Consider the following 11,704-nt stretch of genomic DNA (forward strand, 5'->3'; position numbering starts at 1 on the left):
ATTATTGAAATATGTGCATCTTTTCTGTCAAGCTGCAAAACATCATCTGGAACCAAACCCTTCCATTTCTGATCTAATTTTCCATGTATTTCTATGGAAAAAAATTTAATTTAAAATCATTTTCCCTGATTAACTAAGGTACATGCAGTTATAAAGTCAGACTGAATATACCCTCAGTCCAGTGGATGTTTTGACTGAGTAAAGACCGTAAGATTTCTTTGGAAGAAACATAATAGTTTACTCCACACCAATATTTTCTCTCCCTTTTCTGATGGACCAGTTGGGATTAACGATCTCCAGAAGGATGCGTTTCACATCACTGTGACAACAACTGCAACCTCTGAAAAACAGCCGGGATTTCTCACAGTCAGCAAGCTGGGCCTGAAATGGGCCATGATGAGTCAAGGTCGAATGGTGTGGCTAAAGGACACCACCACTCCCAAAATCAGCCGTGGAGAAGTGAGGCGATTTCTTGCCCGGCTGAAATTTGTTGACTTTCCTCACAAGGTGAGATTGTGCAGAAATCCCTGATGAAATCCAGGTCTTTTAAAACACCTGATCTCTTCTCTACAGACACAGTTAGGTGCTCTTTGGGATGCAGAGACTGGTGGGATGCAAAGAGATGTTTTTCAAGATGACTGGCTGCCCCTTTGGGCATATGATGGACAGATTGTAAGGCCCAGATGTACTTTGGCAGTTGGACAAGGAGGGGGATCTTAGAAAGAACGAGGGACTGACAGACTCACAAAGGGAACAGAATGGTGGACAGAGATCACTTGTTTTGATATGGGCAAACAAAGGTCCTCCATATAGTCGTGCCCAGGTTCAGTTGCTGACCACTTTTCTCTACCAGACTGGATGATAATACGTTTTGGCTTTAGTTTTTATTTGCCTTTCCTTCTCCAGCTCTAGCCTGGTGGTTCCTCAGATTTTGGTTGGACCTGTGGCCTGTATGGGGAATACAGGAAGCTGCTCTGTGGATCTTCAGGAAGACTGCTGTGTAGAGGGAAGGGGGGCTAAAAGCACTTCCCTTTTCTTCAGCTCTCTGGGGAATGCTGCTGGAGGCAGGTTTGTCAGACCTGTCCTGTACCAGAGGAACCTTGTTCAGCATCTCCCCCTCCATATGCCATTCTTGCATGCTTCCTTCCAGGTAACACAGAAATGTGAATTTAGAATTTATATACATACATATATATATATAAAGCTAAGGTTTTTACATATATATATATGTGTGTGTGTGTGTGTATGAATTTATACAATATATGTATATTTTTTGTATGTTTAATTTATGAATGAGATTTAGGACAGTCCTTTTTATGTCCAAACAGTATTCCCAGGCAGTCAAACAAGCTCTAGGCCTAGAGCAAGCCATGATGACTCAAGGCAAATGGTGTGGCTAAAGGATGCCACCTGCTTTAATCTTTATATTTTTCGAGAGAAGCCTCTGTCTGGCTACTGCAAGGCTAGTCTTGTCCACAACCTTTCCTGTGCTCTCAGCCCTCTTCTCCATTCTGTCACCAAACTCACAAACTAGCTCTCTGGCTCAATTACCTGATCTAGAGAAAGATGGTCCCCACAGCATTTGCTAGGTCTTGCACTTCTATATTTCTTCTCCCTATCCCAAGTTCAAGACAGGTTCATGTGGGTGATGGAGAAGTGAAAGGTTCACATCTTATTTCTATCTCCTCTTCATCCATCTTTAAGCTTTTTATGAACCCAAAATGTCACGATAACATCACACTGCACTCCAGTGGGCTAAGTCCCCATTTGCAATGCACCACAGCCCTTTTAGGATAGATTTCTAGCAGATCCCCACTGGCACTATAAAGATCACGCTAGATACAGTCAGAGGAAAGCTGATTCTCACACCACTGCTTCAGGGTTTAGAGGCTCAGACAGAGGCAGAACTGGAAAGCTTTTCTGTTCATTTTACCCCTATTCCGAGCTCAGCTTTACCATTCTCTTGCCAGCCCAGCCCTGCGTGCAGTTCCAGGAGGAACGGACTACCCCCAGGGCACATTTGCTCTCAGTATGTTTAGTGCTTTGAACTATGCTTCTGAGTGTGCCATCAGCCTCCTGTGTTGTAGCTGCAGAGCATCTACATGAATTTTCTTGTAATAGAAATGACCATATATAAACCAACAACTTTGGTGCCCCAGCAGCTCCCCACAGTGCAGGGCAACAACATAGGAACTGTTTTCTCAGTATGCCTTTCTAGGTCTGACCTCTGACATTAGGTAAAGCCAGGCTAAGATGAGGATTGCAAAGGACTCTTCTGTCCTCCTGCTGGCTCATGACCTTCCAACCTCCCCACACTTTCCTGTGAGTGGTGAGGTGACAGCAGGACTTTGACTTTCCCTCCAGATGGGCACATCTGCCATGGGTTTGCTCTCCTGGGTTCTTGACATCTCTCCTTGCTAGATCGCCCTCTCTCTTCTCCTTGACTGCATCTCCATATAAAGCTTCCAGGATAGCCCTTCAGGATTAGCTGCAAGCCCCAAGGCTGGTCCTTGGGCCCTGCTCTCTTAACATTAGAGCCTGTGAACAGTTTGTATATGTTTAATGGTATTTTTGTGTAAATAGCTTTGTATATATTAGCACAACTGTAGCATTGGCTCTAGGCCTGGCATTTTCCTCCAGACGGGTTAGTGTTTATAATACATAGTCAGTTAATACAGCTGCATGATAGGGACTGAAAGCGAGGACCAGTAAAGTATGAGGATTAAACAGGAGTGCCCCTTCCCTCCTGTCTAGCCACCACCTTGCTGGGAAAGGTGAAGCGGCTGTTACCTGAAGTAGTTACTCTCCTGAGGTTCTTCCTGAAAGAACTAACATTCAAGTGCAGTGACATTAGCTCCTCCATAATGTGAATTCACCATGCCTGCACACACACACACACATCCCCACTGTGAATAAAGAGTCTGTCTGTATATTGTTGGGAAAATGTATTTGAACTGTGAATTGCAATGGAGCAAATAAATACTGTGTACAGCATCAGTGTGTCATGTGAACCAATGTTTCACCTTTAGGAGATAATGAGTTTGCTTGATTTAGGGACTGTTTGTAATATTTTTACAATGGGGAAAAGGGGACGGATGAAGGGAAACAAAGAAAAAAGCAAAAGCCCACACAAGGAGTCTTAAAGGTTGTGGAGAAGCACAGTAGAAAGAGACAGACAGGAAAGTACCTCAGAATGGGAGTTTTTTGGGGGAAAAGCAAGAAAGGAGTCATTACAGATAGGAAAGAGGCAGAGAGAGATGTCTGAAAGGAACCCCCCATTCCTACTGCAGCAGCACTTTTAATCTGGGGGCAGGGAGAAGAGGAAGTTGGGCCTGGAAATGAGGAATAAGTAGGGTGTTCAGAGAGGACTACAGCCAATCAATATGAGCATCGATGCCCTTTCACTGTGACACTAAACTAGTGGGGTTGCTGGAGGGTCAGTGTGACACCACCTGAAGAGGCACAGCACTGCAATTTGCCAGCTGGATGGCGCTGTCTATCTATTCCTGGGTACTAATCCCAACAGCAATACTGTTGGGATTAGGACATCTGCCTCAACTCTGTCTGAAAGTGTTTGGAGACAGCTGGCACCAACAACATGTCCTTCCAGTTATCACCCTTCCCAGCTGAGGACACCCATCAAACTGTGATCAGGGAGGACCCACTCTGCTACTGTTGGCACTGCTGTTGCCCTGGCTCAGTGCCCATCTTGTCTTCTCACTTCCTGAATGGTGGAGGAAGGAGGAGCTCCCAAGAACGTGCTAATAGTGGTGCTAGTGTTTGTTTCAGAGCTCTTGTGCCCCCCAACGCCCACTGTTCTGTCCCTGCACACTCATCCCTAACAGTGATCCTCCCCGATCGTGTGTCCCAAGACCTCATCCAGTCCCAGCTCTGGTTCCCGCTGTAGCACTTTCTGCTGCAGCTCAGAGTAGAAGTCGACTCCCTCAGAGACTGAACGGAGGGGCTTGTCTTGTGGCTCGTAGTAGCTGCTTATTTGCTGCTGTATGAAGCACTGGTGGTGCTGAGGCTGATCCTTGAAGCTCCCATTGTAGCCCTTGATGTGGTTCCTTTTGAACTCCAGCACTGTCTTGGTGTAGGTGTTGAGAGTCGTGACAGCAGAGGCCATGCAGCAGGTGAAGGAGGCCCAGGCCATGCTACAGGAGAGACACAAGAATAGCACATGCTGTAAGAAGCCAAGAGGGTAAGGAATTGAACTGCGTGCACCATTATGCACCCTGATATGTCAGGCAGAAGCTGCTGGTCATGGGCTTGAACTAGAAGGACTAAGGCTCGTAACACTGAAGTTCTTAGGGGTTATCCCACCCCAGGACCCTTAGATCAGTGGGGTAAATACTGGTCATCCTTGTCACAGGGAAGGGAGGGTTACAGGGGAAATAAAAAGGGCAGCAGGGAATTCTATAACCAGTCAGAGCAGGACAGCACAGCTTGGAAGCAAGTTCTGTATTGCAGGGCTGCCTGGTGTCTTCCTGGACACGAGGCCTGTCTACTTGAGCATAACCAGGTGGCTGTGCTGACATTTGACGTTCACAGCGACCATGTGGCACTGGAGTATTTAAGTCCTAAGGATCAGTGTGGTCATTGTCAGTACAGCATTGCAAATTGAGCCTGCGCTTTCCATGGGCATTTGCAAGGCTCATCCAACTGTTTTTTCAAGTCAGTTATGGCATACCAGCTGTGGCTGTCTTTAGCCTTTAGAAAAAGGAACCTGAGCCACCTGCTTTTTGCAGCTGCTCCTCCTGGCTACAGTGTCCACATCTTTAAGAATGTGTCTAGGCTTGGTTCTGCAGGAATAGGCCCTTTGGACATTGGTTAGTGAAGATGCCAAACCAGCATGCAACTTACTTACACTGGAGAAAAACAAGGCATGTTTGAGATCATCACAAGTGTGACACTGGCCTCTGCACACAGGGAAGAACTGAGAACAAACAGGGCAAACCAGCATAGGGGCAAACCCGATTAGTCAGTTGGGTTGAAGGCACTTGTTTATGTGTGCTAAACCGTGATGTTTTGCCAGTCCTTGGTAGCTACTCATTTAAGTAACTCAGCAACTATTTGTTAAAGCAGGGGATGAGGCAAAGACAGGAGAGATTAGCAGTAGGAGAACCATGGTACACCTGTTTTTTGAAACACAGAAGGTCAAGAAGGGAGGAGATGGGTTTTGGCAGGGTGCAGCACGGCTGAAACCCAAAAGGCTGGGGAGGTGAAGGTGGCTTCAGAGCTCACATACTAGAATGCCCAGCCGTAGTCCCATGAGTGTGGTCTCCAGTCCTCTGGTCCCAGACTAACCGTTGCCTGGAAGACTTGAGTGTACATCATGTGCGCCACCATCCCAAGGAGACCTGACATGAGAAGACAAGAAAACAAGAATTTGAAGCAGGAGCCAGAGCTGCATACTTCAGCCTTGTGTGGAAGAGGAGGCTCTCCTGCTGCTGTGATTCCAAGTTTGCAGTAACACACTTACCTGACAGCACCGAGGAGACAGCAGCGAAGGCATTGAGCTTCAACCCACAGACAGGATTGCCAGTATGGAGCATTTCCACCATCAGAAGGATGAAGCTGATGAGCAGCAAGCTGATGTACAGCATCTCTGATCCCAGAGACAGCCACAGGATTCCTGCCAGGAACCAGAGACTCCTCGTATCAATACAGGATGGCTTGTTCAAGGGAGAGTCCTCCTCCTTCCCAACCCAACCCTGAAAGGATGTCCTTTCAGGGAAAGAAGGAGAACAAGAAACACCCAACAGCAAACCCCCCAGCCTGTGAGCAAGGGCTCAAAGAATGCTGAAGGGGACAGAGGATCTGTCACAGAAGGTGGCTTGGCTGGTCTGGCACTGCAAAAGCTGGGAGGAACTAAAACAGCTGTTTGTAAACAAGCCAGCATTAGTTTTAAACAGCAAGGAAGAAGCCATGGTGAAAAGGCAGGGGAAAGCTGTTGAGCACACGACCTAGTATTGATAGGCTGGCCATGAACACATCTGAGCTGGATGTTAGAATGTTCTTTCCATTAGTGTAGTGATCTTCACAATAGGTTTCTAAACACAACAATGGAGGCAAACGCCTTTTAGCTCAGGACCCAACTGTTTAAGAAAAGAACTGTATGGTGCATCCACGGAGATGGCTAGGACCTGGCCTCTGGCATTTAGAAGGTCCCTTTTGCAGGCCTGTATTCCTCACTGAAATCTCAATTAAAATGAAACTACATTCCTTGAGGTGGATATCCAGGTAGGGCAATAACATTCACCACTCACCCTACTGCTTGAACAGAGTATAAGTACTTTCATACTGGGATTATCAGTGGGACTGATACCACAGTCCTCAGCTGAGCTTATTGTGCAGCAGGACTTGAAGGAGAATGAGAAAAGGCACTCTGAGCTGTGGAAGAGCACAGAATTCAGTGAGGAAGAAATGTTAATCTAACAAATGAAGCAGCACTGTGAACACTAATGTTAGCAATTATTAATGGCTGTAGAAGAGACATTCAACTGGGGAAAAAGTGTGTGAAGAAAACCCTCATTAATGTGGTACTGACTTGACTTCTCAACGTCATTAGTGCCATAGACTCACCCAGCTTTTTAGCAGGAACCGATGAACTGCATTCTCTGCTTGAAGGAGCTGGCTGTCTTGCTGCAGCACCATCGGGACTGCTATTTCATCAGAGGTCAGACTGCCAAAAGTGTGCTGGGGGCTGCAAGCACCATTCATGCACAGAAGTCTCTGTGTGACTTTCCTGTGAGTCCAGGCTCACCACGCGTGCTATGTAATCTGGTCTTGTATTGCCGCCTGTGTAATGTGGAGCTGCCCTGCACACACCCAGCTCAGCCAGCCCAGCCTGCAACCAGCAGTCACACCATCTTCTCCAGTGCTGGCCCAACTATATAATGGCAGCTGTGCTGGAGGCCAAGGTCATCTTAAGAAGATGCTATGTGCAGGAAGGGGTGACAGCGGGTGATAGACCTGTTAAGACCAGTGTCACTATGAGTGTCATGCTTAAGCTCACATTGATCTTCCTATTAATTTGTAGAAGCTCAATGTCTTACAGAACTTGGCCTTTCCATCAATGTTGGGCTGCAATTAGACAAGTAGCAGTAGGAGGAGTGTGAGGGGAGACAGACAGAAAGATTTATAAAGACATTTAATCTGGTTGCATAAACCTCCTTTCTTAGGAAAACAGTCTATAAGGAAGGTGTTGGAAGCAACAGAGCCAGAGGCCTGGGCAGGGGATGAAGCGCAAGAAGGTGAGAAAGCAGAAAAATGCATTGCTACTCCCTGTGAAGCGAGCATTTTGCAGTAAATGCAGAAGTCATTCAGTAAATGCAGTTACGTCATTCATTTTATAACAAAGTGGAAATCTGCATGACTTCAAAATGATCTTCTAATTTGAACTGTGTGAATAGTGTTTGCCAGAGAATAAGCAGGGGAAGTTTTTCTACCCTACTGTTGTGCCAAGAGCGATCCGGGTTAATTTGCACAGTGATGCTGCTGCATGCTGCTCACACCAGACTCCTCACCTGGGAATGCACATTGTTTTATAAAAACAGGCCAGCAGTCTTTGCCAGTGTGTTTTAAATAGGGGAAACAAGGCAGAAAAAGAAGATGAGTTCCCTGAAAGTATTCATCTCCCTGCTGGCTATTGTGATTCCCCAGCATTTGTTCCAGCCCTTGCTCTCATGGCTTCAATGCTGACATAGGCTCTGCACCCCAGGCCTTTCCCTTCACATCACAGAGGATGTTCACATCATGAACATCCTCTGAAATTACTTGCTTCCAGCCTCCACCTCAGGAAATAGTTAGCAAGCCCACACCAATTGAAAAGCTTTCAGTAAGTAAAACCTCCGTTGCGTAGGTACACATACATCTAGGTATACTGAAGTTATCCCCAGGATAATTTGAAACATGTGACAATGACAGGAGGGGTGAGCTCTCCAACCCAAATGAAGTTTTGTATTTGATGAGGCAAGAACTTCACCCTGAAAGTGTAACTTTCAGATGTCCTGATCACTTACCACAAAGTAAGACTTGATTCAGCTTCCAGAGTCATCATATTAGTCCCCAGAGCTGAAGCACTGAGTCAACGTGTAACGTGTGTGGGAGGGACTGCCCTCAGGTGGCAACCATTCCCTTCCCGCTGACTACAGCAAGATGACAAGCTCGGACCAGGCAATTTATTAGATGAGACAAATCCCATTTCATTTGGGAGGGAGGCTCAGGTTTCCAGCACTGACCGCACAGATGGCAGTGTTTTAGGCAAACATCTGGGAGGAAATCTTCGCTCTTTTAGCAACCATGAAGCCAGGATTTAATGCCTGGCTTTTTGGGGACCCACCCTGCTGGCCTCACACAGGTGAAATGTTGCAGGTCCCCCATCCCAAGGAGGTGCACTGGGCAGCTACCATGAGGTATGGGGATTTGCTATTACCTCTCTCTGCTGGTGGTGAAAGCTCAATAAAGCTACGGCATTTCTCTTCTGAAACACAAACACAAAGGTATTAGTTTGCAAAACAATGCAGGGTACATAAGAGAAATCTCTCCCTCTCACACTGTCTTCATGGCATAACTCCAGTCATCCCCGAGTCTACCCATCAGATCTTCTCACCTCTCCTCTCTTTCTGACCATCTTTTCAGACCTTCACTGGGGTAAGGTAGGGAAAGGCAATGGCTGCCTAGAAAACTAGAGGTGGCCTTTCCAGAAAAAAAAACTTCAACAATTTGTAAATCTTATGAGCCTCTGCCGAATATAAAAATTTGTTGCTACTCTCTCCCAATGTTACTGTTGGTCAGGCCTATTAAGGGTGTAGTTTACAACAGACTGCAGACCCACCACTTCTGCTGAGGATGTGAATTCCCACTCACCCCAGTCTCAGCAGAGCAGTTCTAGCACTGCTTCCCAAAGAAGAAAGAAATAAACCATCTTCCCAAGTGAAATGCTGCATGAGAGATGCGAGTCCCTTTTCTGTAGAGAGAATCACACAGAAATATGGTCTTCTATCCTCACATTTTAGGCATGCTATTTGGACAAATGGTGTTCATATTTCCTTTGGCTTTTTATGTTGGCCAGATGCAAACTATTGTCTCAGTTGAGGGTCCAGCATTATTATCTGTAAGTCTCTCTTACTGCATACTGCATTACTGCATTTGAGGGTCCTCTCCTCTACTTGGCACAGTATTTTCTCCCAAAAGTATCAGCCTGCTGCTTTTCATGTAAGAATCTCATTTTCTTAATTTCTATCCCCAGTTCTAATCTCTCCCAATCTCCTGTATTACTTCTGTCATCCACAGCTCTCAGGACATTACCCAGTTTAGTGCCATCTGGAGTCCTCATTAACTTGCGGTTTGCTACTTCACCTAGAACTTTAATGAGGTTATTCAATAATGGCTCATCTAAACTGATCCTGAGATTAGCCTCAATAATTAAATCCTTTCTCCAGCTCAACTCAAACTCCTTTTGCTCATAGTAGCCCCTTTGTTGTTGTTGTTGTCTATGCACTTGCTTCAAAGACCCACAGCAGTGGGTGGGTTGTACTCAATTTACAGGAAGCAGGGGACTGAGACTATGTGCTCTACCCTGTGGTCTGCTGTGATCCAGATGTAACGCGCTCTCTGCGTTCCTTCAGGCATCAGGGTTATTCCAGGGCTGCCTGGTGGCCAGACAAGTCTTTCAGAAAAAGCTGTCAAGGGATGTAGTCCCATTCCCACAAGCATCATGGAAACACACCCCAAACCAAACCAGTCCCAGATAAACACATCTCTTTCCGCAGCATGTCTAGAAATGCTCATAACGAAGCAGCCCTCTCGTTAGGACACGAGAGTTTCAAGCACACTCCCTCCTGCTCCCACCCCTCTTCTGTCTGTTTTTATTCACCAGCTCTTTATTTTCAAATTTTGACAGCAACAGATAAGAAAATGAGAAATGCTATACTAGAACGGTGGCTTAGTTAACAAAGATGAGGTGTTTGTGCGTGGGAGAGCTGAAGGGAGGGCGGTGGGCTCAGGGTGAATGGGCCTGATGTAAGCAATTTTCCTCACTGTATCTTTAGATACAGATCTCCCTGTTGGCCACCTTCTGGGTCAGTTCTGATCCTTGACGTGTGTGCCAGGTCATAAAGAGCATCTGTGAACTGCAGAGCATCCACCTGTGCTGGCGTGGCACAGGTTTCAGCAGAAGGACTTCAGCAGAGCTGGACAGGAGCAAGTCAAGGGTGAAGGGAGGCACCAAAGGGGTCTTGTACGGGTTGCACAACCGTCCCCTGGCACTCCAGGGTTTACAGTGCCAGTCCCATATGGTCAAAAATCACAAATTAAACCTTCCACAATATCACAAAAACTACTGAAAAATTACAATACTGCAGCTCTAATCCTCAGGTCAATTTGCCTTGTAGTTTTTGATCCTCTTGGTTCAGATCCTCCAGGTTTTCTCTGTATCTACAAGACAGTATTTCTCTTTCTCTCTCTTTCTCTCTTTTCCTCTTTTTTTCTTTTTTCTTAAGAAAAGCCCAGCCCCTGTTCAATTCACAAAACCTCTCACTTTGGTGATTTAAGGAGAACACCAACTACTGCGGTCTTCACAGTGATAACTATAAATTGACAACACTGCATAAAATCACTCCACTTAGATTTTTGAGGGGACATGTACAAATGTGCCCTGAAGAGCATGAAGTAAGCTGTGTGTAGGAGTGGAGATATGGGGAAAGGTGAAAGAGGCTCACTCCAGTTGACATCAGGATGAACGACACCATCACAAAGTCACTACTGGCACCACCACTTGCTGCACTTCACAACCCCTATTCCAGACCAAAGGGCACACCTGAAATAACTGTTCTCCCTTGCCCCCGTCTGTAAACATCCCAATGAAGGACAGAAATATAATGACCACAACAGTGTACAGGGCTGATGCCATCTAGGAAAATGAAGAAGTCTTATCTCCCAAGTGTTGTCAGCTTCCCGCCTTTCATTTCCAAACTCCTGTGGAGTAAATACAAGGGAAGAAGTTGTGGGTGCCTAGGCAAGACGCTACCTGGCCCTTCCATGCTTTCTTCACAGGAGAGCCACATCCCCGTGTGGAAGTATCTGAAGGCAAAGCGGTCATCCCCGGTCTCCCAGCTGTAGTGCACCACGTCCTGGGATGAAACATTGCTAGCACCTGCATCAGGTGGCATGGGGACACTGATGCACTTGGTGGCTTTGCTCTTCCCACACAAAGGCTTGGGCACTTTCTGGGTCCCAGTGCACCAGTAGCTGCCTAGCAAAGCAGTAGTGGAGAGGCTGAGAGCCAGCAGGTTCAGGATGATAGCCAGGAAAGCACGACGCCATGGCAATCCCTTCAACAGCTCCATCTACAACACACAAATGGGAGGGACTGTCACACTAGCCACTTCTCCTACCTAGCCTTTCAAATCCCAGCTTTTCCCAACACATACCCGTGGGGAGGGGATATGAGCACTCTGCCCTCCTCACAACATCCCAACAGCTCACCCAGCATGGAAGAACCGTTTCCTGAAAGCCAGGATGGTGGAGCAATAGGTCAGCTTCAACCATTTCAAAGTACACTGAATATCTGTACTGGGGAAGAGAGGGTGGCCCAGTAGACATAGCAGGGCTGAGTGCATCAGGGGGTGTGGGCACACGAGCAAAACGAAACGGACATCATATTCACTCCATAGCAGAGATGGTAGGGAAAATGGTTAAC

At 46.6% G+C, this 11,704-nt stretch overlaps 2 protein-coding genes across 4 annotated transcripts in view; one reads left to right on the forward strand and one right to left on the reverse strand.

Annotated features, from left to right (window-relative positions):
* FAM234B (family with sequence similarity 234 member B) overlaps positions 1-2,994 on the forward strand; it is a 22,207-nt gene extending 19,213 nt beyond the window's left edge. For both annotated transcript variants that reach the window (XM_064452807.1, XM_064452815.1), the window contains exons 12-13: positions 281-507; positions 907-2,994. In XM_064452807.1, the coding sequence (XP_064308877.1) occupies positions 281-507; positions 907-912 (233 nt within the window). In that variant the 3' untranslated portion in view covers positions 913-2,994. The remainder of the gene's footprint in view (positions 1-280; positions 508-906) is intronic.
* Positions 2,986-11,390, reverse strand: GSG1 (germ cell associated 1). 2 transcript variants are annotated; one of them, XM_064452834.1, is made up of 6 exons: positions 10,957-11,390; positions 10,775-10,788; positions 8,438-8,482; positions 5,483-5,635; positions 5,249-5,360; positions 2,986-4,154 (listed from the first exon to the last, which is right to left on the reverse strand). In XM_064452834.1, the coding sequence occupies exons 1-6, from the start codon at positions 11,349-11,351 to the stop codon at positions 3,839-3,841; spliced, it is 1,035 nt and encodes a 344-aa protein (XP_064308904.1). In that variant the 5' UTR covers positions 11,352-11,390; the 3' UTR covers positions 2,986-3,838. The 2 variants fall into 2 exon arrangements, with proteins under 2 accessions (XP_064308904.1, XP_009513456.2); XM_009515161.2 differs by lacking the exon at positions 10,775-10,788 and having other exon boundaries at positions 8,438-8,485; positions 11,033-11,390.
* Between the last annotated feature and the right edge of the window lie 314 nt (positions 11,391-11,704).

Source organism: Phalacrocorax carbo, chromosome 1, assembly GCF_963921805.1.
Source record: "Phalacrocorax carbo chromosome 1, bPhaCar2.1, whole genome shotgun sequence".
Classification (NCBI taxonomy): domain Eukaryota; kingdom Metazoa; phylum Chordata; class Aves; order Suliformes; family Phalacrocoracidae; genus Phalacrocorax; species Phalacrocorax carbo.

Bases quoted from the DNA above. Each gene is read 5' to 3' on its own strand.
- GSG1 (XM_064452834.1), bottom strand. From the start codon at position 11,351: ATGGAGCTGTTGAAGGGATTGCCATGGCGTCGTGCTTTCCTGGCTATC. The intron at 5,636-8,437 runs GTAATAGCAAAT...GGTTCCTGGCAG, and splicing joins TTCACCACCAGCAGAGAGAG to GAATCCTGTGGCTGTCTCTG. The intron at 5,361-5,482 runs GTAAGTGTGTTA...TTCTCATGTCAG, and splicing joins TGTCTCCTCGGTGCTGTCAG to GTCTCCTTGGGATGGTGGCG.